The 25,943-nt window shown below is 38.0% G+C and overlaps 1 protein-coding gene across 5 annotated transcripts in view; it reads right to left on the reverse strand.

The window, feature by feature from the left end:
- Positions 1–25,743, reverse strand: part of USO1 (USO1 vesicle transport factor) — a 49,152-nt gene extending 23,409 nt beyond the window's left edge. For 2 of the 5 annotated variants that reach the window (XM_075202057.1, XM_075202040.1), the window contains exons 1-13: positions 25,453–25,742; positions 19,476–19,562; positions 18,628–18,692; positions 17,972–18,045; positions 15,840–15,851; positions 10,479–10,579; positions 7,708–7,810; positions 7,389–7,444; positions 6,482–6,602; positions 5,472–5,650; positions 4,675–4,815; positions 2,496–2,584; positions 1,771–1,925 (exon numbers count right to left, since the gene is read on the reverse strand). In XM_075202057.1, the coding sequence (XP_075058158.1) occupies positions 1,771–1,925; positions 2,496–2,584; positions 4,675–4,815; positions 5,472–5,650; positions 6,482–6,602; positions 7,389–7,444; positions 7,708–7,810; positions 10,479–10,579; positions 15,840–15,851; positions 17,972–18,045; positions 18,628–18,692; positions 19,476–19,562; positions 25,453–25,521 (1,252 nt within the window). In that variant the 5' untranslated portion in view covers positions 25,522–25,742. Of the gene's footprint in view, positions 1–1,770; positions 1,926–2,495; positions 2,585–4,674; positions 4,816–5,471; positions 5,651–6,481; positions 6,603–7,388; positions 7,445–7,707; positions 7,811–10,478; positions 10,580–15,839; positions 15,852–17,971; positions 18,046–18,627; positions 18,693–19,475; positions 19,563–25,452 lie in introns of all 5 variants that reach the window. The other 3 variants (XM_075202067.1, XM_075202049.1, XM_075202031.1) reach the window with 2 other exon arrangements.
- Positions 25,744–25,943: the final 200 nt, after the last annotated feature.

Raw genomic sequence — 25,943 nt, forward strand, 5'->3', positions numbered from 1 at the left:
CTGTATTATCCCTTTTTTATTGAATTGCAAGAGCACAGAAAAAACAAATAGCCATTTTACTTCTTTACATCTTTTTGGTAGGGAATTAGGTAATTGTGAAACTCACCATCAAAAATGATTCCAATACCAAGGACATAATAGACACCAAGGGCTAGATTTAATAAGCCGCGGGTTTGAAAAAGTGGGGATGCTGCCTATAGCAACCAATCAGATTCTAGCTTTCATTTTGTAGAAGGTACTAAATAAATGATAGCTTGAATCTGATTGGTTGCTATAGTCAACATCCCCACTTTTTCAAACCCGCAGCTTAGTAAATCTAGCCCCAAGGCTGATATAAATCAGACATCTACGGTGTTGAAATAATTTATGACACTTTGAGAGCAAATTACAGATGCTGGGAATCATAGTTCTGAACAAACACTTAAAGGTGTTGCCCACAATAAAGGCTCAAGGCACTGGAGGACTCAATCAATGCATAGTTTTCTTTAATAAAACTCCATAGAGCTTTATTGAATAACTATGGATGGAATATAAAACTCATATGTCTGCACTGAAAATAAGGCGGCTGCAGCACGATTGCAGATCCAGATCCAAAAGTAGATAACTTTAGGTGCAAATACCAGCATCCTCTCCACAGTTATGTTGATCATAAACATATTCTTTCCATGAAGAAGTGTAAAGAATTTAGTGTGCTGGTTGTCTTATTAGAGTGAATATCTGCGCCAGCAACTGAAAACAGACGATAAGGACAAAAGAGTATGTATCTGAAATCTCAGCAAGGTACATTTGTAAGGAAACCTGGACGAATGATCATCACTTCACGGAGGCTCATTTCACACCTACACACTAAGTGTATCTGAGCACTTGCACACAGTACACCATTTCATTTTTTGCTCTGCAATATGCTAATATATTCACAGGTTTGGTCAATTAAGTTACATGAATCAATTAATTTGCAGTTTGTTGCTATAGTATTGTAAAAATAGTACATTTATTAATGCATTCATTAGTAATTGATTATGTGCATTATGTCACGTTAGAGATATTAATTTACATACTAGAAATAATAAGTAATCCAGTAAAAATGCACGGCCATATGACTGATATTGTGAGATGTGAGCTTAAGCACATTAATCATGGTACTGGTTATCATGGAAATGCAGCCTAAGGGAAGCAATAAAGCTAGACCCTGCCTAACCAGAACTGGACTTCATCTGATCTCCGTCATCTAGGTGCAGATTTAATTTAGTGCGAGATGACGCAATGTGCCTTTGGAACAGTCCGGAGAGATACATTGCGTCTGAGCTTTTAATAAAATCTCTGCATATTTTCCCTCCTGTCCCATAAGCATGCGAGGGAAAATGATCAGAGATTTCTGCACCGTTTTAGCTGGTAAGGTGTCGAACACCGAGTCAATGTCTGGAGGTATCTTCCAACTAATTGAAACTGCCCCATAGCCGTGTACACCTCTCCATACCGGTGTACACTCCAGTCCAGAGCATTCCAGTAACAAATTGAAAAGGAAAGGGACACTTTTGCTTGTTTGTGTGAAAGAAATTTTGGCATGATAGGAAAAGAAAACAGTGGGGAATTCTCAAACACTAATATGCCTGCAGTGGTACAGTGTGCCTATAACTTACCATTTAAACTGCCTGCTATCTGCATGCCCGTGTAGATGTTATGCAAGTGCCAATTTTAACATGCACACACTGCCTTAATGTGAATTAGACTATGTCGTTCATGAAATCAATATAAAAAGAAAAGCATTACCATCGATAGTTGAGGGCAGAAGAGTTGCTACTATTTCACCTTGGCCCTTCTGATTCTTGTAAAGGAAGCATTGGAAGCAGTACAAAACTGCACATCTCAAAACAAAAGGCTGTCTTTCATTCACCATGGACATCAAAAGCACCACAATGGCAGGTCTTCACAGAAGAAAAACAAGAGAAAATAGGCACAGTTATTTTCAGGAATGTTACATAGGACAAAGAGAAAGTTTTTATATCACATACAATGGAACTGCTATTTATATAGACATCCAAATTTGTAGAAGGTAGGCTGGACTACTTTTATTTGTTTTCAGCAGTACAACCGGCCATAAAAACTCTACCAATTCCAGGCAGATGCAAGGGTTTTGTCATGGTGTAGTTTCAATTGGGACAAGTCCTTAGCTTTCTTGGTCAGTACATATGCCACTTCTCCTACGAAGTTGATAAGTGCCTAAACTTCTAGACCCACTACTATACCCCAATGTCTCGCAGTGTCCCCCAATGGTAGGAAAGAGAAAATAATCCTTCTTTGAAATTTTTAAGAAAACAATTGGATTTTGTGTACAGATGACAGGTCGACTAGAGCATTTTATTGTTATTTTAGCACACCTTAAAAAGGATAGAACAAAGGACTGGAACACTATTCAGCTGCAAAAGGATTACTTTATGTCAATGTATTTGTTTAAAAGAATTTACATTTACGAACCAAAATGTTTTCAAAATTACCTTGGTGGGTTTGATGGAGCATTTACAGATGCAAAGTAGTCCTGATTAACCTGGCTGCCTCTTATGACCTCAGAGACTGTGTTTATGGTCTAAAGAAAGGCAGAAGAATATTCATCAGGCTGTATGCGACATTCCCACCATTTTGCATTTAGAAGATATCACTCAATAGTTATAAAAAAAAACCTTTACAAATCATCAATCCAGCATACTAGTTTGGTGTCATACAAAATACCATAAACATGCAAGAAAAACATTTTATGAAACAAAACAGCTTGACTTAGATGCACACTTTTATCTGCACATAGGAAGAGGATAACCTGGGTCAGACAAGATACTGTTTTTCCTTCGCTGTCATACATCAAGTGACAGGAACTTGGCAACCAGTGACTAGTGCACAAGAAAAGGTTAAAAGAAAAACAATAAAAGTTGGATAGAGCCCAAGACCAGCATCCACAATTAAAACTGTGGATACCTTGAAAACAGGAAGTGTTGAGTAAATAAGAAGCTAGTTCTTTTATGGTTGATCCTCAAAGAGGCCACAATATCCCCTACTAGATACCTCTGAATAAAAACCTTCTCCCCTAGCCAGAACACTTTAAAATGGTGGTGAAGTGTGAGGAGGACCAATCACAAGCTGCAAGCCTGGAGACATTGCCGTTTAAATTATTATCTTCTCCCCTGCAGCTACATTTCAGGGCTGAAGGCTTTAGAAAACCACCCAAACTGTATCATAATAAAAATATTCTCCAGATCTGAAAGTTAGAGTTTGGTTGTTACTCCCCATCCTGCTCTGAGTTATCACAATCTCAGAGCCAAGATGGCACTCGCACTTCACAGTTAAATAATCAGACATTTGCTTCTATTGTTTGATGTGCAATAGATAAAAGTCAATTGCTGATTGGCTGATGGCCAATGCAAGGTGCCAGAGATACTATAAAGGATTCTATACATTTAGCGAAAGCTTAAGAAAATCAAATTCAATAGCTCAAAAACGTGAGACTAAGAATTCCTCCATATTTGTTGAAAATTGGATTTTTTTCTACTCACTGTTACATCCTATTCTCCGAGATTGTAAAGCGACAAACACTACATTATGGTCCATACCTAGGTCACTGGGGGGGACTGAATCCTCCTCTCCCCTATAAACCACATGCTACTCCTGCGGCTTTTTACAATCAGCTGAGCAGAGGGACAACAGCAACAAAAGGAGTAAAATAGAAGACAGACCAAGAATCCCTGCTTTGGTTTGTTTGTGACCTGCTACCTACAGCCACGCAATAAATAATTTAACAAAGTGCAAAAAAATAATAAAAAAAAAAGAAAATAATGACATCTTTTTCTCACTCAGCAGTTTGAGGACATTTTGGTATGTCCAAATGCAAATTCTGTGTGGGAGGGGAAGAAAGTTTCAGAGCTAAAGCCCAGGTGGAACACCTTCCTACCAAAGGCAGCTTCCACAGACCGTGCAACAGCCACATTATAGGACTAGGTGGTTGCTCTGCAGACCTGGTCTGCTGCTGCCCCATGACATTCCATGGGAAGGCTCAATTTCCTCGGTTGTGCAAAGCAGATTGTCTGAGTTCTAGCCAGTTAGATTGAAGCACAGCACACCGTATTAAGAGAGTGAAGTTCTACCTCTTTAGAATTCCGAGGATGTGGAAAAAATGAAAGACAACCAATTCCTGGTTGATGTGAAAGCCGAAAACAATTTTAGGCCGAAAATGCTGACACCATACAAATTGCCTTGTTTTCATGAAAGACATGGTACAGAGACCTGAGAGAAACAATCATTCCTCATTAAGTGAAGCAGAATCTTCAGACCCTACAACAGTCACAGAAAGAGAAAGGCTTCGATATCAACATAGGCTCAATCACAAGTTCTGCCAGGCCTTTTCACTCAAGCACCATGGCCTCAAGAAGTGGAAAGGGGTCCATGGAAAAGAAGATCTAGTTTCAGAAGTAGTCGCAATAGCTGGACAACGAAGAGATCAACTAGATTAATGTACCATAACCATGACTCTCTCAAATTGCTATAGACCTGGCAATCCATACAAGTATGCAGAGAAGAGTTGCACTAGAACACAAGATGTTCTGGTATAATAAAAATTGCCAGCACTTATAAGATAGACAAATTACACAGACTGCATAGACTGACACACATAAGTATGCATATACTTACTTCTGTTAGGATGTCTGCAGGGACACCTGTTGCCATTAAGATGATGCAGAGCTGCTGTAACAAACCGCACTGGTACATGAACTTCTGGCAGCTGCTAGTGGCACCAGGAGGATTCACTGGAGACACCAGCACCCTGACCAACTGCAAACATGACAATATCAATTACCAATCAAACATCTGAGCTCTTTGCATTCCCAATTAAGTGCAATATTTTCCAAAGTCCATTGCTTTATTTAAAACTGAAAAGTGACTCAAACCATACATATTACTTGCTCTCAGAAAACTGATATAATTTTATAAAATTAGATAACTATTATTATATATTATAATTATTAATTATTGGTCAAATTCACATACGTGGAGTTAAAAACAGTTCTAATATCATTTAATAAGGAAAAAAAAAAATCACTCCAAATTCATGAATTTCAAAGTAATTTTTAAAGGCCATATGTAAATTTGGGGATACAATAGTCATTTTTAAAACGAAATGTAAGGTATTTGGCCAAATATCATTAATATGGGAGTTTGCTGGAAATACACCAAAATATTCATTGTTTTCTTTTAGTATTTATTAATGCTTGTCCTCCATGTGCATGAATTCTAATCTATTTTAGATATTTTAACATATTTTTGCTGAGCAACACATGGATATTTTTTTCCTTCCCAGAGTTAGTGTGCAACTTAGTGTTGTACTTTATAGGTAGCTATAATGCATAATGAGCTACCTTAACACAAACGTGTAACTGTAGCCATTTTGGGGTTTTATAATATACATATATGTACAACTTGATTTATACCTGTAGCATTAAATGAAGATTTGTCACTTTCTGTGCAGACCACCCAGAATTGTCATCTCCCACCTCAAACCATGGCTTCATACGCTGGATGTAGGAGCCTTCTTTAAAGAAGTTTTGATTGGAATTATTGTACTTCAGTAAGTTCTGGAGTAACAACAGGCAATCTTCCACTACAATGCCTGCAACCACAAAAGATTTAACATTTAAAAGAAAGAAAGATAACCTGAAACAACCTTTTTCTGTAACAATATAATGGGGAAAGTGTGAACACTGATAGATCATATCAAACGCTGGTCTAATGTATGTGAATGACATATCCAACACATAGCAATCATTTGCACATACAATTTGTTTTGATGCAAAAGCAACACCAGTGCATAACCAGTCTAGTGAAGTATATATATATAAGTAACATATGTTAGTCAAGGGTCTGAGCAACTTTTGCCATCTTTTTCAAAATCAAAAATCACAGATATATAGATGAAGTGGGCAGTGAAAGAATGTTAAGTCAAACAAAGCACTCAAAAGTTAGTAGTACAGTATTTCGGCTCAGGTAATTTCTGCATGTCCATGTATAGGCAAGTGTGGAGTAGACAGGGCTAAATCCATAAACAACCCAACCAAGCACATAGACATTAACAACTGCCCATCAAACAGACGTAGGAAGTTTGTGGTGCCAAATGCACCTTCATATGAAACTATATCCAACTTGCTACAGGGTAGGCACAGCTGTGGTCTACCTGCATATAGCTCGCCACCTGCAGCCTTGTATATCACAGTTAGTCAACCATAAATGGAAACAAAATTTTAAAAACTCAAAAAGGAGTTAATTTTTGAGCTCTTGAAGTCATAAGAGCAATGGCAAATACTCCCATTAACATCACTTTAAAACAGACAAATAATATTTATGCACGGTAAAAAATATTCTTAGAACAAACAGCAACTTTTATTATAGCTATGTTGTGTGTCAAATGCCTTCTTCTAGGCAACTGAAGAGTGAACACACTTACCACCATCGCTGCTTCCTTCCTCTGAGATGATGTCAAGGAGTCTCTCAAAAGCATTTTCAAAGGCTACAATTTTCTGAATTGCAGCATTGCTTTTTGTTAATTGCTGTAACAATAAAAGACCCTGCAAAAGAACATAAATATCAATTCTGTACAATAGACATAATCTGCCATAAACAAGACCCAATATCTCTCTCCCTGTCCTGCAGAAGGAACCATGTGATCACATGAACACTGGAGGGAAGGGATGGGAGGATGTGAAAGTACTGCATCCTCAGTACACTGCCTTTGACACTGATATTAGGTTAAGACTCTCTATGGGGTGCTGGGCTGGTATTGACAAAAATAGAGCAGATAGGTTTAAGGCGAATATATTCAAGAGTTAATGAATATGACAACTCACTTAAGTGATTGTTTACATTCAGACAATAACATTTTCTGGCAGAATGCACAGATATTTACCATGATGTAGAATTTAAATGACAGTTTGAGAGGATCAGTCTGCACCCTGACTTGCATGTAATTGAATGTGCCAAGAACCAGCTCCTGAGAGAAGTTATGCAGAGTGTTCCACAGTAAAGACCATTGTATCAAAGCCACCTTATAGAATAATATTTTAATCACTAAAACATCACAACTGCCAGCTTCTGGTGCCCAGTTTGTGGTGGGATGGAAGACAAACATATAGCATTGATGCATCATCCTTTTGCTATCCTATCCCAGTCACTCGGCTCAGGATTTATAACCGGATCATCTCCAGAGAGTTGTAATCACAGCTTCATTCAAACAGTTTGCTTGGTATAAGAGGTAACATTCCTAGTTGTTGGCTTCACCTGACAGTTGGGGTCAGGGAGATAAACAGGTCTGAAGTTTCTATCCCCAAACGATAAAGAAATAGTTCTTAACTTACATCATTACGGATCACTTCTCTAGAGTCATCTAGCAAATCCATGAGTCTGGAAACACCTATAAAAAATGAAACGTACATTACATTATACATTTTCATATTAACTCTTTTAAAATCCTAATATAAAAAAATGGTGTGTGTCTGTGTTATAGATAAACAAAAAAATACACTAAACTCAAATGTTTTCATTGAAACATGCCATCAGCAAATTATTTATGTTAAATATCAGTCCAAAACTATATTTAACATAATGACTTTTCAATGGATCTTTATATATAATAGATCAAAGATACTAAAAAATATCACTCAGTCCAGCACTTACCCATTGGGCTGACCAAAATAATCTGCTGAACCTGAGTTCCCTGCTGTTTCAGAAGAGTGGTCAGTAGCTTCACCCCAGGCCAGCGTACATGGAAATCAAATTCCTGCAACAATAGTTTTTAAAAACATTTACAGGTGCATCATAAATATCATGTGTATGTTAACAAAAGACTGTATTACGAAGCTGTGCCTAGGAAACAGCAACAGTGATGGCCTCCAATGGACGTATTCATTTCTTTGCCATGCATAAGTTAAAAAAGTAAACTGCTTATGGGCAGTACACAGTAAAATAACAATATACACTTGTTCAAACACTGTAGTATTTAAGCATCCCATTGATTTAGTTCTCTAAACACCTCACAGGGTGGAAACTAGAACAGCGAGCTACACATTGAACTACAATTTGTTATCTTGCCCCTCTATACAAGGCACAGAATAGTCTACGCTGCAAATAGAGTGGCAGGCTGATGAATTGTAGTTCTAGTTCATGGCTCACTGCAACTTGCAAGGTGCATAGAGAACGCAGGCATCAGGATCCTGGCAGGCTCCAGCATTTAAACTAGCATTGGGGACAGCTGGAGGTGCATGCTGTTTTCATAAGTAGTACATATTTATCTATTATTATTCATTACAGTTTATATATAGAGCAGCCCTGTATTACATAGCACTGTACAGAGAATAATTCACATCAGTCCCTGCCTTACTGAAGCCTACAGTCTAAATTCTCTACCCTGCAAACACTAGGGTCCATTTTTGTCAGTAGAAATCCTTTGAAGCAACAATTGGGAACCCAGGGTAGGAACCTCCAGCTTTCTGCTGCCGAAGGGAAGAAGATTCAGGATAAAAACTGTATCATAGGTAACCTTTTATTCTAGCAGACTTCCTGCCAGTAATTCTAATGAATAACACTACAAGGAACATGTAACAGAAGGACATATGACAGCAAGTTTGGTAACAAGGTAGCATACAACAGTAGACAAGTGACTCAATAAACCAAAATGTAATTTAATTCAATGTGAATTGGCTTCTGGAAATATTCACAAAATGTATATACAAATGTTTAATGTCACGATACCGTTGAACATGTACTTTTTATCCCCATGTCCCCCTAGAGCAGTGTTTCTCAACTCCAGTCCTCAGGACCCCCTAGCAGTACATGTTTTCCATATCTCCTTGCTGGAGCACAGGTGTATTCATTACTGACTGACACAGTGTAGCAGGTGGTATAATTATTTCACTGGTCACCTGGCAATCCTGCGCTGTTAATGGGTCCTGAGGACTAGAATTGAGAAACTCTGCCCTAGAGTGTCTGCCCTAGCACATACTGTGTTTGAATATTAGCTTTAAGATTGGTAACATATTAGATTGTGTCATTATCTATTACACTGTAGGGGAGGTATCCATGCTATTCCTTGGGCTTCATATTTTTTACTTATGCCAAAAGAGCAAGTCTATAAATCAATAGTTATATTATCAGGTAGACCAGACTATTGTATAATAGAAACTATCTTTGTTTACCTAAACAACAGGAGATCTAGCTAGGGGTAGTGTCCCCTCCTTTGTTAAAATCTAGTCAGGCAATTGTTATGTTTAAAACAAAATGGAGTGAATAGTCACCATTACATTATGCTGTAACCATTTATATAGATGTGTATATTTGTCCCCGCTATTTACATTGCTAGTTAACCACACATTACAGGCTAAAAATGAGAAACTGTAATATCGTGCTTTTAGCTACACCTGTAGGCAAACAAGATAATGTTTAGTAGTGTAATCACAAGCCAGACATGGTGGCTTTCGGTGTCTGATTTAAGCACCTTAATTAGGAAATGTGTATTATATTCCTATGCCTTAATATCCTAAGACACAGGAGACAGTCAACACACCCCTACAGCCTGAGGCTATTCTGTGGGTATAAGAAAGAGCAGTGGAGAGTCAGGGGAGTTGATGGAGGAAAGATCAGGCTGGTGTCGGAGGTATGGTTCCTGCCAGCTGACTGAGGACGGAGATCGGGAGAAGGACTGCGAGGACCTTTGCTTCTCTTCCTTTGGATAAGTTACCCCAGGTCTTGTGGATCTGTGTGCTCAACAAAAGCGAGGCGACAGTACAGCCAGACCACTGCCCTGCTGGCAGTCACTGGGGCTTCGCACTCCCAGGAAAGCCTAAGCCTATAGCCAGATTTTCCAAGGTGCCCATAATAGGACCGGTATTGTATTATATGTTCTACTCTCGTGTCCATTGTGCATACCTGTAATTGTTACTCCTCTACATATGTTGGTTTTGTGCCTGTTGTTGCTGTTCCATTAATAAAAGCTACCATTGGGTAAGTTGGATATCTGCCTGGGTGTAAGTATTTACAGGGGAACACAGTAGCCTCACAAATACCCTAACAATACATTATATGTCAAATTGTAAGTATTGTATATCTGAGTGCAAGACATTTTTCTTGCCAACTTTCTATTCAAAGCCATTAGGTCTAGTGTTCACAATAGTCCTTCAATACAGTCGAATGTAAGTTTTAAGTAAAATGTCTTTTGTTCCAATAATCTTCTATCATTTTCCACTTATATACATGAAGGCTCTTATATGCACTTTTATAAATGGCAACTTGCAATTTAGATTTAGTTTTCCTTCAACTCCTATAATCGTATGAGAACTGTGACAAACATAAACCAGATTTTTATATTGGATCAACTTATTTAAGGTTTTTGTGGCAATTAAACAGCTTGAGTGGAACACAAGTTCATTACTTGTAGACAGAGAAAGACTAACCTCTAAAATGGACAGCAAGAGTGTGATATTGTCTTGTTGTTTAATGAACATTTCTGTAAACTGGATTCCCAGGTCATCAGTTTGTACTTGCTGGTTATCTTCTGCAATATGAATTAGAAAACATTGGTGTACATAGGTATGTTTGTCATAGGAAAATACAGCTGTGCATACAAAATCTGACAATACACTAGGGGGTAAATGCATTAATCTGCGATTCCGGCAAATCACCGATATTCGGCGGCTTTGCCGGGTAGAATTGAAACAACCATTAAACACATTGCGTTTTAAATTTGCCCGGCAAAGTTGCGGAATATCAACGATTTTCTAGAATCGCAGATTAATTCATTTACCTCCTGATGTAATTTTGGAAGTCATTTCTAAGTGTTAAAGTGTTACCTCTAACTTGAAATATGTGAGCATTCAAATTAGATTATGGCCATCATTTAGGACAAACCATTTCAGAAGCAAAAGGAGCAATATTTTTTTGCATGCAGGGAAATTACTGTCTGCTTTTACAGGTAATACTGGGCAGCTTTATTTTTACACTGCTCCCCCACCCCACATAATAAAACTGCAGCCATAACCTGTTTCTTGCAGAACCATTTCTCTACACATAATGATGGTAATATTACTCCCTAAACCACTGAAGAGTTTACATTTCCAATACCATAGCTAACTTATTATAAATAGAGGATGTTGCAGTGGGAATCACTTTTTACACTGAATGCCAAATGCTGCCAACATTAACTAATAAAAACAATTTTTTTTAGGGAAAATGACAGATCAAGGAAGAAAAGTAGATTTTTAAAAAATATTTAAGTGCTGACGAGGGATGGTCGGTATTTTGAAAACGAGTAGCTAAGGTATCCATTAATGCGAGTATTAGAGAAACAGCTTATAAAGTATACTCAAGATGATACATGGTCCCAACCAAGCTCCACCGCATTTTCCAAACTATATCAGACATGTGCTGGCGAAGCTGTGGTGGGCAAGGTACTCACCTGCACATTTGGTGGGAGCGTCCAAATATTCAATCACTTTGGGATATTGCACTGACCCATCTCAATTAACTTACAGTTGTTCACTTTCCCAGAGACCCCGCAGTATTTTTACTCAAAAAACCTGTTCCCTCCATACGTAAGTCAACAGACTTAAAATTAGTCAAGCCTGCAAATTATTAATAGCCTGAGCATGGAAAAAAACCTCTCCCCCCCCACACCCACACCCACCAAACCCAAAATAAATAAATAGGTTATGGCACATTTCATCCATGGACTATATCACAGTCCTCCTTAATGACTCACTCCCTAAAATTTTGTGAGACATGGACCCCAATGTACAGCCTACATGGCTCCCCAGTCCCATGTAATAGGTAACTGAGAAATCATGCCCCCCCCCCCCCCCCCAACATTTTCTCCTTTCCCTCTCCTCTAAAAAACTTTTTCCCAACCCTTTTTCTTACTTCCCTCATAACATCATAAAAAAACCACTGCTACGCTTCACTCATTTTACAAGTTATATTACGGAACTAATATTTCTGTAACACTGTTTTTCTTTTTTCTGTACGTTCGTTGAATATACTCTGCAATGCTGTTTTTTCTTTACAACGTCTAAATTATGTCTGATCCACTCCAGATATGAGACCACTATTCCCAAGCTGTGCCACAGAATTGACAAATTGACACAGATGAGACTCAAGCCTTAGGTAGAAGATAAGCGGGTTGTGGAACAGAGACAAATACTATGACTTTCTGATTGCAGGGTTTAGCTTGTCTGGGGTTAATAACACAGTTAAAGAAGCCAAGTAAATTGGGGACACTAAGATGTTTAAACAAATATAAAAAAGGGAAAATTAAAGAATAAAATGGCTAGCAGAATGGGGAGTTCCTCCACTGAAATCACAGGTGACACCAAGATAATGCCCGGTAAATATTGTATTTACCAGGCATCAAACCACACCACCCTTTATAAAGTGGACTTCTCACCTCAACATAAAATTACGATAGTGTCTTTAGAACATCAAGCAGAGATTTATAAGTGTGTGAACATAGAAGGGAACTTTGGAAATGACCTCTTCTGTCCTTGCTCGAAAATTAATAGTTACAAAAACCATCTTCAGTTTTCCAAAGCGGAAAAATATCGATTTGCTGATTTTCATTAGCAATTTCGTCTGTCTCCGATTGGTGTGGTATTCAGGCAATCGTCAGGTTTGACACACCAAGTGAATAAGTCTGCTACAAATCGCTGAGTAAATATGTTCTGTGTGCTAGGTTATCTGTCAGATACCACAAATTTCAATAGAAATGCTTTGCTAGTAGTGTTTTATATGTATGATCAACAGTGATCGAAAGGGTGATGATAGAGAAAAATTGCTGTTGTGACATACTTCAATAAAGTATAATGGGTGCTTATTACTAACATAATCACTGTTGAAAAACATGTGCGAATTTACCACCATTTACTACTTTTTAAAATATTTAACCTTAATGGCGTTAAAGTATACGACTATAAATAATACCCCATTCATACTGCACCAAAAACCCGGGTTTTTGCAGAGGCAGGCTGAAAAACCCGGGTCTTGGTGCAGTATGAATAGTCCAACCACAAAATCCCGGGTCTAAAATCCCGGGACTTAGACCCGGGATTTTGCGATGGGTAATTCCCGTGTTGGACCCCGCTCGCCTGCAGTATGAATGGTGCAACCCGTGTAATTCCCGGGTCTCACCATTCATACTGTAAAAAAAAAAAATTGTGAGGTAAAAAAAAAAAGATTTTAATTAATAAAAAACACATAAGAAATGTTTACTTAACTTATTTTCAGCCAGCGGTGTCTCCGGTGCGTTGCCGGCTGTCAGGGGGACCTCTGGGTACTAAAATGACGTCATTTCTAATGGACTAGAACACTTTTTTTTTTTCTAAAACCCGGGTCGGGCAGGTGCAGTATGAACCCGCCCGACCCGGGAATCTTGTTATCTATACTGCCCTGTGCCCCGGCAATATCCCGGGTTAACAACCCGGGATATTGCCGGGCGGCAGTATGAAAGTGGTATAATATATATCAAACAGAATATACAATAGTGAAACAAAAAACAAAAAGGTAACAAAAAGCCACTTTGCTCTCCCACTGGGACCTGGGAATCCCTATGAAAGAACAGTAAGAAATAAAATGGAAAGTACAATCTATAGTGACAATTGTGGGAATAAAAGAATAGAACACGAACAGATTAATTGCCTAAAACCACACTAAGAAAGAGTAATTGCTACTGAAAAAACTGTACCTTCTATAAAAGTTTACTTGGCAATAACACATGAAAAATAATAAATTAAAAGCAGTGACAATAAGATACAAATCGATCTTGTACCAAAAATACATTTACCAAATGTTGCCAAGATGAATAGTATTACTGAGAAATACTCATTCCCCTCTGTATTTATGATACAGGAACGATTTGTATCTTATTGTCACTGCTTTACATTTATTTATCAATTATTATTGACAAAATCTTTTATAGAAGGTACAGCTTTTACAATGGTAATTACTCTCTTAGAGATAGCGTGCTTTTAGCCAATTAATTACTATTCGTGTTATTTGTACCACTTTTGTTCTAAATCTTTTTCTAGATGTATTACAAGGAAAACCACAGCGAGACAGGGAGAAAACAATTCTGTTTTATTCGATAAGTGAATAGGCTAAAACAGTGGTTCCCAAACTGTCAGAGGTGCCGCAGCGATCTCACAGGGGTGCCGCAGCGATCTCACAGGGGTGCCGCAGCGATCTCACAGGGGTGCCGCAGCGATCTCACAGGGGTGCCGCAGCGATCTCACAGGGGTGCCGCGACCAGGTAAGCAAGGAGGGGGACTACTTGGTAATTATTTTGACTTAGGGGTGCCTTGAAAAAATTATAAAGGCCCTAAGGGTGCCTCAAACTGAAAAGTTTGGGATCCACTGGGCTAAAGGGTAATTTCTCATGTACTAATGAAATATCAAATAGTGACAGGTGTACTTTAATTTAGATATATACCAAACCAAACATGAGCGAATAAACATAAATATATGGAGGACTTCATTTGATCACATAATTCAGAGTATGCAAGGGGACGGCATCCAGAGATTACAGTCACTGGCCATGACATTTAGACTTGCTAAATGTGAAAAAGATACATAGGAATAATAACATACATAAGAATGCAAATAAAAAGTAATAAACTGGCTGATATGAAAGTAATCTGAGACACATACCCTTCGTGTAAATGACACAAAATGAAAATATGAGGAGAAATTTTAAATTGCAAAATGAAAGAAAGCAGCAAAATGTGTTTCTAAATGCCAGAAAGATAATATTACAAATAAAAACCCAAAAGCTTAAAAGCAAGCCTGGAAATGTTAAAGATTCCACCAAAGACAAAAATCGATCAGAATAATCCTGTTTTAAGTGGCCGAGGTTAGTGGTAAAAGGGACAATATAGCTAAATTTGAAAATATATTTTGCAAACTGTATTCCCTGACTAACCCATGTGTTCCTCATTCAAAAATCATTACTGCTATTATTTAATAACCAAAGATTTGGAAGATTATTCCTCACCATGGGCTCGATATAGAGCTGAATGTAAAATTCTACACGCAAAAATGTATTACAACACTTAAGTTCCTGCGGCTGTAGTTGCACAAATCTCAACATAAATGCATCTTTAATTACTGCATGTAGATACGACGGGAACAAAAATTCAGCCATCGTCATTTCGCAAACCAGGCCTCTTGGACATGCAAAAATACTCCTTCTAAAAGGCGTATCTTAAAGATACAGTTACATAATAAACAAAACAAAATCGGACACATCCCTAAGGGGCAGGGTTGATTTGAGTCTTTAAACTATTACTGTATTGAACTTTAAAGTGATGCCCCTGACAGACCTCTTCAAGGACCAGAAGCCGGAAGTGCAAAATATGAGCAGCTCAAAATATGGATGCAAGTTGTGCGAATACGCAACGCAAGACGATTTTGTGCAGTTTGCATTTTTCCATGTTGTACAAATGGACTTTCATTCAATTCTAAATATAGCCCCAAATGTGCGCAATTAATCTAATCACACAAAAAAAAAAAATGTTCATTAAAACTTTTCTTCACAATTAACCCCAACAGACTCCGTCCTTAGTTACAGCTTTTGACCGTACATAACAAAATCTGTTTTTGATAAAGAACAACTACAGCAAGAGGTTGATTTTACTTTCATAAGTTCAATATGGTCCTACATGGAACCAGAAGAATAACACTTGACAAAGGTAGACCAGCAACAGGGCGAGTAGAGAAAATAAGGGATAGGGGATAAAACACCATGCATGCACACAGATGCTAAAGTTTACCTTCAGATTCGGCTGCAAAGGAAAACATGAAAGAAAGAAAAGATGATAAGTTCACAACACAAGAAGCCAACTGAAGAGTAGAATGAACACTTTAACCCATCCTAGGATGATTATTTCATGCCATGTTAATGAAGCAACAATTTCACTGTTCAAGGCAGGCACACAGCATTGAAACACTGCTGGCAATCTCTGCACATCATGGGTGCTGGGTTAAAATAATACTACAGTAAACTAATTGTACATGATTCATTATGCCTGACTGCAAAGCAGATAAAAAACAACTTTTACCTTGCTAGTCATTGTTGTTTCCATTTGATATTAAAAAGCATGCAACACAAACAGCACTAATTTCCACATGAAAACACAAAAATGGATGAAAAGAACAATGAGCACATTTGCAACAACTCAGTGGCTGACACGAAGCTACAGTGAAAGGACAATGATATGTGCATGCAAGTGAGGCCTTTTGACCAACAGAAGCAGCCTGTCTGCCTGCTAGCAGCAGTATTGATCTAGGTGGCAGTTCACCTGAATCCCTGGGAAGGAGGCTCCAAGAATGGAATCGACCAACTGCATGTATAATTTGGTACAGGAATGGATGGGAAACATAAGGGAGCAAATATCAGGGTAACCGGGAGTAAATTTCTAGGTTTTAAAGTCATGCAAAAAGAAAAAGGTCAGTGTGCGCAGATAGTCATATCAAGTTTCTCTTGCCTCATTTGTGTTGACCACATTTGGAAAACTGGAGAGCCGATTGGCAAGTATTTGTGCTCAAGCAACACAAGCGGTACAAAACACATTGATAGAACTCTGCTGACGAGTCCTCCAGTGCCGGCAGCCGCGGCACGGGTCAGCTCCCTGTAAGTGGATAACGCCTTTGGTATAGCTAGAACAGCCTGTGTTTCATTTTTACATTGTGTGTTTCATATATGATTGAATCTGTCTGCACAAATGTAACCTGAGGCATCTGCTGGGGTGCAGCTCGAAATGGAAGCAAATGAGCTCCTGTAATAATTCCAAAGTAAGGGGTGCACATTCTAGGCTCTCAAAAAGCCACAAACTTTAATAGCAAGACCTAAATACCCAAGTGCATAAGCCACCTTCATACCAGAGTGCTAGAATCACTGTATCAGGTGAGACATACATCAACAATTGCACCAAAAACCAGATACATGAAGTGCATTCCAACATGGAACGCAAAACCGGAAATGGGCAATATCATTCAAAATAATGACTAAAAATGTAAATATTACATTATTATATTATTATAATAGTACTCATAGAACATATGGACACGAACAATATGGCTATTAAGTCTCAACCAGCATTATACATCTAATTCGGACTCCATGCGTTCTGGAAGTGCAGTATTTTTCCAAAGGGGACAAAGGAAACAAAAATGGCTGAGAGGCTGCATCTAACGTCCTTCATCAGACTGTATAATGTGCTTACAAAACAATAAATATATAGGTAAGGGTTCATTCACATACTGGCATTTGCCCTGTGTACATTGAATGCAGTTAAAAGACATATTTATCACATGAATAAATCCAGCAATGGAATCAATGAATCATCTACAAGACTCATCTTTAGTTATTGGGAGTGTACTACAGTGAAACAGTGGAGGGGGCTTTTCCCAGACTTCCTGTCAGTAAAATATTAAAAGGACACATACAGCCAGGCACCATTCGCAAAATATGGCTTATAAAAAATAGATTGTGCTCAGCAACAATGCAAATGTAAAAACAAGCATTTTCAGTTCTGTAAAAGGTATGGCAACTTTTACATATATATTTCTGAATGTTATTATCGCTTGTATAAGGAAACACAAATTAAAGGTTTAGAGTTCCTTTACTGACAATAAGATTCCTGTGACAGCTAGTGCAAAATATCAATTAATTAATATTTCTATATGGGAAATTAGAGAATCTTGAATGAAATTATTTTTTTAACTTCTGGCTTTAAGACAGACAGGCGCCTTCTATTATCTGAATAATGCAAGAAAGTGACTTTACAGGGATGATGGTGATAAGCATTTCTCAAACTTTATATGATAACGGCAAGTGGTGAGGGATTCAGATGGAAGACAACAGTTGAACACATGTATGACGGCACACACAGACGTGGCTTACCTGTCTCCTCTGAGTCATTAGAGATTATATTGTACAGTGTGTCCAAAGCATAACCAATGATTTCAGAGTCAGCACTGAAAGGAGAAGCTCAATTAGCTCAGATACTGTTTACCATCAGGTTTAAGTCAATATGTGTTTGAAACTATATGAATACATTCAAACATAATAATAGTCCAGCTGTATAATGAGTTTCTATTAGGATCATTAAGCACAAGAAAATAAAAATTATTCTGATTTTGACCGCTTTGTAAATATCAAAAGAATAATATTATTTCACTATTCCCATGTGCTTTTTATCTAAGATAAGTTCACAATTGCAACTTAATAGTTGAGTTGTTGACTCAATGGAAACTTTATCTTCTACTGCACAGCAGCAGCTTACATGCATGCATTTGCTAAATGTATGCTCTAGTATTACCAAATGACCTGGCTACACTTTAGTGATAGTAGATATGTCATATTGTGCCATATTGCAGACCTGTACCCCAGTTACTGCTGTGTACATGAACAGAAGAGGAACATAAATTACAAGTAAATGAGGTTACATGCTAGTGTGAGCTAAAAACAACAGAAGAAGCACAATTGTAGTTTGTTTTTAAACCTGGACTGCGAAGATCTATTGACAAAAAAAAAGAAAAAGAACTTGCATATCTTACCGATCAGTTTGTAAGACATTCAAAAGATGGTCCATGGCCTGAGTGCCCACCTCAAGGCGATATTTCTGTTTACAGCAAAGGAAAACTAATAAGCTTATTCATTCTTTCTTTTGAACGCTTATTATACCATTACAAGCAAGCACAAACATTTACAATTTGCTCCACTTTTTCCTAAAGTAAACCAATTCCAATTCAAATCTATTCTTGCTTGCGTTAGCACAGTTTCAAAAAATAACTACATGCACATTTATACATTTTGCATCACTCAACCGTGGGGGTATAGGGAGGGGGAATAAAGGACGTGTATAGAGCATGTCCTTTATTTCTCTATGTACTCTCTGCACAGATGGAGAATACTTCAATATTTGATCTAGGTGAAAAAAGCCTTTAAAAAGAACAGGTTGTCTCTGTGACACTCTTGTTATGCACCGACTATGCAAAGCTGTTGCAGACAACTGTCCTTGACCACCCCCAAGTTCACCTGAGAATAGGACATATAAAGAGACGCACCAAGTATGCCAATTGCATAGCAAGAAGTAATCTGTCCCTCCCCTGCCAGCCCGCTATTAAATGCCAGCAGAGGCTTCAGTCAGCATGGTAGCTGGGCTGGTTAACAAGTCAACCAGCAAGCTAAATAGCTTGATTAGCATGCTAACTGCCCGGGCCACGTAGGTTCTCCCTGGTGAACAGTATTGGGAGGAGGTTACTACTGGCCATTCAATCAGTATTTAATAGAAGAGATTCTGTTAGAAAAATCCTGTCTTTAAAAAAAAAAAAAGAAAAAAAAAAAGGAGCCAAAATACAGCTAAACCCGTCCATACTTAATTTTTTTTAAACAGCATACACACCTTTGACAAGGATTTGAGGGCCCGGACAGCATCTCTACGGTCATCGAGCAAGGTAGATGAGGCAACTCTGTCACACAGCTTCTGGATCTGAGGGGAGAGCAATGAAGTACTAATTAAAAGTGAAGATCAGAACACACAAACAGACCTGGCTAACAACTACACAAAGGTCTTCAAATGCTATGAAGAAAACTTGCTTAATGTGTGAAACGGAGCACTGAGGAACATTTGTAAGTCAACACAGTGAATGATTTCTTAAAATACAGATACACAGACATTTTTATTTTCTACACCTACACATGATTCCATCACACAGAAATATAGAATTTGACGACATATAAGAACCAACTGGCCCATCTAGTCTGTCCTTTTATTGACCTATGGTATCCTCCAACTCTTGTTTTTAAGGATTTGCTTGTGTCTTTCCCAAGCAGGTTTAAATTGCTCTACTGTATTAGCCTCATCATATTCAATATTTAATCAAATTAAGAACACTTAGCCTCTACCACATCTGATGGGAGTCATTTTTTTCTCAAATTTCTCTGAAACTACTTCCTTCCAGTTTGGACATCAATGTGTCACATATTTTCAAAATAAAGGCATAGTCTGTAAGGAAAGCAGACAATTTATGGGCTTTTCCTACAAAGGTACATGTTTCAGGGATATCCATAAGTCAATCACTGCAGTGCTGTGTGTGATTACCAATTTGGCACACCTCAAAGTATTTAGTCAAAGGATAAACAGTAGCTGAACAGCCAGCAATGTAAACAAAGTCAGCTTACTGGTATTGCTCTTAAATGACAAACAGATTTAAGTTCTTACCAAAGTAGAAAGAAAGCATTTGAGTGCTCATTTGTGTGCTATAAATATACACATTAATAAATGTATATATATTTGACAGTACCCTAGTACTTTTGCTGCAGACACTATGCCAGCATATGTCCCACTCCGCATTACCGCCTTGATCTTCTATAGAAAAAAAAAGGTGGACATTTTCTTTAGGTAGTATCTATTTCAACTCTCATCCTGAGATATCAGTATAGGAGTTCCAAGAAGGAAATGTCATCATCACTAGCACTCATAACATGCATCTGAATTATGTTGAAAAATACAGGGTGGTGACACTAATCGTTTTAAATTAAAAAAGGGTTGTTGACAAGGTGAAGTCTTATAAAGTAATGTTGCTCAATTTTGTTAAAGGAGAGGCGTAACATAAGGGACAGAAAAAGTATAAATCACACCATGGCAAGCCATTTCTTAGATTAAATTAACATTTACAAAAAACTATTCATATTTAATGTACCCAGCCAGCATGCCACAAGATTGGTGACTTATCAACTGTGCTTGAACTAACAGGAAATTACCACATTAAAAAAATAAAGATCAAACATGTATGTGACTGGGATGCATAGAGCAAAGCTATAAAATAGTTTAAAAATGTCAAATGGTGCATGACACCGGTGATGGCTATTTAGTAGGCTAGATATGTTGAACCAGAAAGTGTAATTATTCCGCTTGGAAACATGCAGAACAATCCTGCAGTAAAAACATTCACATTTTATAACAACTTGCCTCTTTGTTATCCGTTATACACCCTCTGAACTGTTGTAATACAGAAGACTTGTTTCTGAAGTATAAAGAAATTGTATGCACAATGACCTATCATTATTAGCATTTATTTAAGTAGTACTTTACAATTGGGAATAAACACAGTAATAACACAGGACTGTTTTATCAGACAGACAAAGCGGTGATAGGGCCTGCTCACAAGTCTACAATCTAAATACAAGATAATAAATAACACTAACAAGCCACATATCTTCCCAAATTGTGAGCCAAATGTACTTTAAACTTGTGAATTCTATGAAAGTCTCTGATCCCTTTAACAGCTGCAAGCAGCAGATTGATTAAGGGATCCATGACTATGTTGGCAAATGTCTGGCCATAGCATACGTGCTTCCATTTCTAAAGCGCATGACACTGGAGCAATTAGCTTGCAAAAGAAAGTCTAGCAAGTATCTTTGATCTTGTAGAATTTTAACAACTGGTTTTGCTTCTTGAGACTGTCAACTATCTGTGGTTGCATTAAGACTATGTTCAGTCTGATCTAAAAATATATTAAAACATTAAACAATTAAAAGATCAAACATGTGCAGAAGAATGTTACACGGTTATTTAAAAAAAAAAAAAAAAATTCTTGTACCCTACCTTCGTCATTTCGCCTTTCTTTGCTCCCTCATGTGTCCAACTGTCTCTCTGCCATCTCCTCATGGATGTCCTATAGCTCAACATGTCTAAAACGGAGCTCATAACCTTTCCCCCTTCTTCCGCCCTCAATATAAACTCCTCATCATCACTTAAAAAGTCCTCAACCACTCCTCGCCCCCACACCTCATCTCACTTCCTTCTCACTCTGCCAATGACAGGCATCTCAACTCCTCACTAATAGCCACATCACACTCCAACCTCCAAAAGATCTCTCCTATCAGTCTTCCATCTTTCTCACCCTCGCTGGCCTGGCCTCCCTAAACCCACACTCTCACTCAGTGTCGTCGCCCCACCTCCCCCCTTCTCTCAGCCTCAACCCTTCCCATTAAATTGTAGGTTCTCATGAGCAGGGCCCTCCCCCTCATCTTCTCTGGCTTTCAACTGAGCATCCTTATATCTTTCCTCCTGCACATTATTTATCATGCTTTTTATAAATCTTATACTGTATTATTTTTCTTGAAACTCCAGTAATTTGTCTGTTGGTCCTCTACATACTCTTAAGTCCCCATTAAACAGCACTACAGATTTTTGTGGGGCCTTATAAATAAACAATAATATTAGCCTCCTTTAACACTAGTAAAAGAATGTAAACCAGTATTAGTTCCATCATCATCACCATTTATTTATATAGCACATTGGAGTGTGGGAGGAAACCGGAGGAAACCCAGGCAAACACAGGGAGAACATACAAACTCCACACAGATAAGGCCTTGGTTGAGAATTGAACTCATGACCCCATTGCTATAAGGCAGAAGTGCTAACCACTAGGCCACCGTGCTGCCCATTCCATTGTCCACGGCCACTTGCACCAGTGATCAGGAGGGCCAGCACTGTATTTTGGATGATGCCTGCTCTTTTTACTTGAAGTGTCTTCATCATCTATTTATATAGGGCCATTAAGTCCACAGTGCTGTACAGAGTTCTCACTCACATCAGTCCCTGTCCCATTGGAGCTTATAGAGAGAGAGAGGGAGACACTAGGGTCAATTTGATAGCAGCTAGTTAACCTACTAGTATGTTTTTTAAGTGTGGGAGGAAACTGGAGTACCCGGAGGAAACCCGCGCAAACACAGGGAGAACATACAAACTCCACACAGATAAAGCAATGGTCGGGAATCAAACTCATGACCAAAGCGCTGTGAGGCAGAAGTGTGAACACAAAGCCGCTGTGCGCCCTACACGGTGTTGTAGGCATTTCCTGATGTCAACCTTAACTTGAATCAAAGGTCATGATATCACTACATAAACTGTAGTGTTTTGAAGTATGAAAGAAAGTAATGAAATGAGAGCAATGAAAAACACACTTTTTTTTACTGTATATAATTATGCAAATATTTAATCCATGAATATCCTTTTTTAGAAAAGCCCAACATAATGTAGTCAATACAAGGCTGTTTATGAAAAGTATTGCACTTGTGTAATTTTCCTACTGCAGTTTTTAAAATGAGAGCCAACATATAAAATATATGCAAACATCCGATGCAACCCCACATCTTTCTTTTTGCATTATTTTAATAAAAGTCTCCAATGATATCTTTTCTAAAGACCTCAATACCAAATATTGTCTACCAACATCAGTAAACCACACAGAATAAATTCTTAACACTAGATCAGCATCAAAGTCTAATCAACGTGTTTGCTTTGGTGAATGAGTTTATATTTCCAGCCTTTGTGACTCTTACAACAATGAACAATCCTACTTATCATAGCAATAATGTATGTGCACAGCAACTATAATGACAGTAAACATAGACACATTTGAATGATTGTTTGGCAAACATGTTGCTGGTGAATGAACAAAGTTAAATGTATTATGCCCACCCCCCCCCCCAAGGATGTTTCTACAGAATATTTTACAAGTATTTATATCTGTGCTGACTCAGATTGCAATATATGCAACGTGCAGAATTTAATCTGAAACTAAATAATGTGTAAATGTAAAAAGCACATTCAATTACTGACCCAGAGACTTTTTACACCTGAGTGAAATGTATTTTCTGTTTTTAATGGATGATACATTAGACAAAGCCATTAGATCAAATCAAAATGAATCACTACCCAAGATGGTGGGTAAAAATATAGGCTATAAGTTGCACTGGAGTAAATTCATTAAATAAAATAAATTGAAAAAATTAATTTCGGAAGAGAGAAATAGGAGTATTTTATGGGGTTTTTGTGGCAGCTGTTGGGACAAAACTACAAAAAGAGGGGACAGGCTGTTGCATTGTTGGTTATATGAGCTGTATAATTGCCCTAATTCAAGTGCTGTCATTAACTATGACTGATGTATTTTGGTAATGTGCATATCCCCACTCCTAAATAGTTTTTCTACGTGTGTATAGCTATCAGCATTTTAAGAAAAGTATCCATGGCTACTTTAAGATATAATGTGCTTGTTTATGTTAAATTTTAAAAAAAAAATCTTATTCTGCATTATTATATTTTTGACAGTTGATGCAATGAATTACATTTGACCAGAGTCTGTGTGTAGAGTCGCAGTAAACCATTTCCATTCTTAAGTTACAACTGTTTGGGATATTTAGATTTTAAAGCATGATGAAAGATATGAAAAAATGTTTAAATAAACTGGCTGATCTTTGTCAGATTTGGCCATATATGTACATAGATATATATGGCCAAACATGAAATACTCAGGGCAAAATTGTCCAATCACAATGATGTAGCCAAATGCCAGGACTATTGACCATAAAATGCCCAGTATATGAAAACAAAAAGCCAGCCAATTAGATCTTAAATGCTTGACTTGACCGCTCAGACTGTAGCAAAGCTCGTTATAAAATATACTGACATTTTTAAAGCAATCATGGAATTTTTAACAATGTAGACAGAGAGCAAAGAATACTTTTGTGTTTCAAGTCCTTTCATTCTATAATATAGGGAACAAATAATATCAGACATCATCAGTCTAAATATGTAATTTATTAATTAAGAATAAAAAATATATCTAAAATATTTCCAATAATAATAAAATACAGAACCCAGAACTAATCATAGGAAGCTAAATTAGCAACTATTATACATAGGCCCTCAAAAATTATTTTGTAAGTTTTATTTTTTGTGAAGTGTTCAACAAGGTAATTTAGAAGAGCAACCATTTATGTCATGCAACAATTTATCATTATGGCACGGCCCTTAGTATATGTCTGTCCATGTAAAATTGTTTAGGTAGGGGTATAACTATTGCCTCTAATGTCATATGCAACTTTCTATTTGGCACATTTCTTCACGCAATTGAAAGAAACAAGTGCATCTGTAAGATGAAAGAAATGTCTCAACAACTTGTGACAGACACGAATTTGTAACACACCCTGCAACTGTGGTACCTAAACCCTGTCTAATAAATATAAATGAGACAATTGCATAATAATAATAGGTGACTCCAAGATTACTAATTTGCAGGATTATATCTAGTTTACGTTCCAATAAAAAAAAAAAAACACTTGCCAAATTCCATAAAAATCAGTAAAGTGTCACCATTTATCATCATTATATCGCATGGTGCTAGCGTAGCAGGATGTGAGGATCTATAAGAAATGACAGTCCATACATATAATACTCATCATTTCGTACACACGATCACTTCCCTTGCACACATAGAGCCTGACTCTAATGAACATATATTGTTATGGATGTAATTGTAAATTCGCATATCTGTGTGTATAATAAGGAACTACAGTCTGTTGTCACTTACAGTGTCGGCTCCAGATGGCTGCACCCCAGAGCTCTGCTGACCTCCCATCACTCCCCTAAGGAAATTCATGGTGGAGGCTGCTGTGGGACGTGGACGTGCCGGAGGAATGGATAGCCGGAAGCACAGATCCCCAGCACCGGACAGACAGGGTGCAGGCCCCGGTGCAGTACAGACGCGGCAGGGTGAAGGGTGAAGGGAGGGCGGGGAGAAGAAGCAGTGTACACAGAGCAGAGGTGTGATGACGTGGGCCTAGGGCAATGGGAACCCGGAAGCGGCACGGCGGAGCGGCGCATGGGCAGAGTACGTGGCGGTGACGTGTACGGGTCGCTGTTGGGATCACATGACCTTACAGAGACCTCACCAGCGCCCCTACTGGTGACGGAGCTATTATTATTTCTAGCTGCTGCAAGCTGTAGAGTCAGGACATGTTTGTGCTGCCTGTTGTCCGTACTTTGCCTACCTTTAATCATGTATGGTTGTTAATTGTTCCT

The sequence above is a fragment of the Mixophyes fleayi genome, chromosome 1, assembly GCF_038048845.1.
Source record: "Mixophyes fleayi isolate aMixFle1 chromosome 1, aMixFle1.hap1, whole genome shotgun sequence".
NCBI lineage: Eukaryota > Metazoa > Chordata > Amphibia > Anura > Limnodynastidae > Mixophyes > Mixophyes fleayi.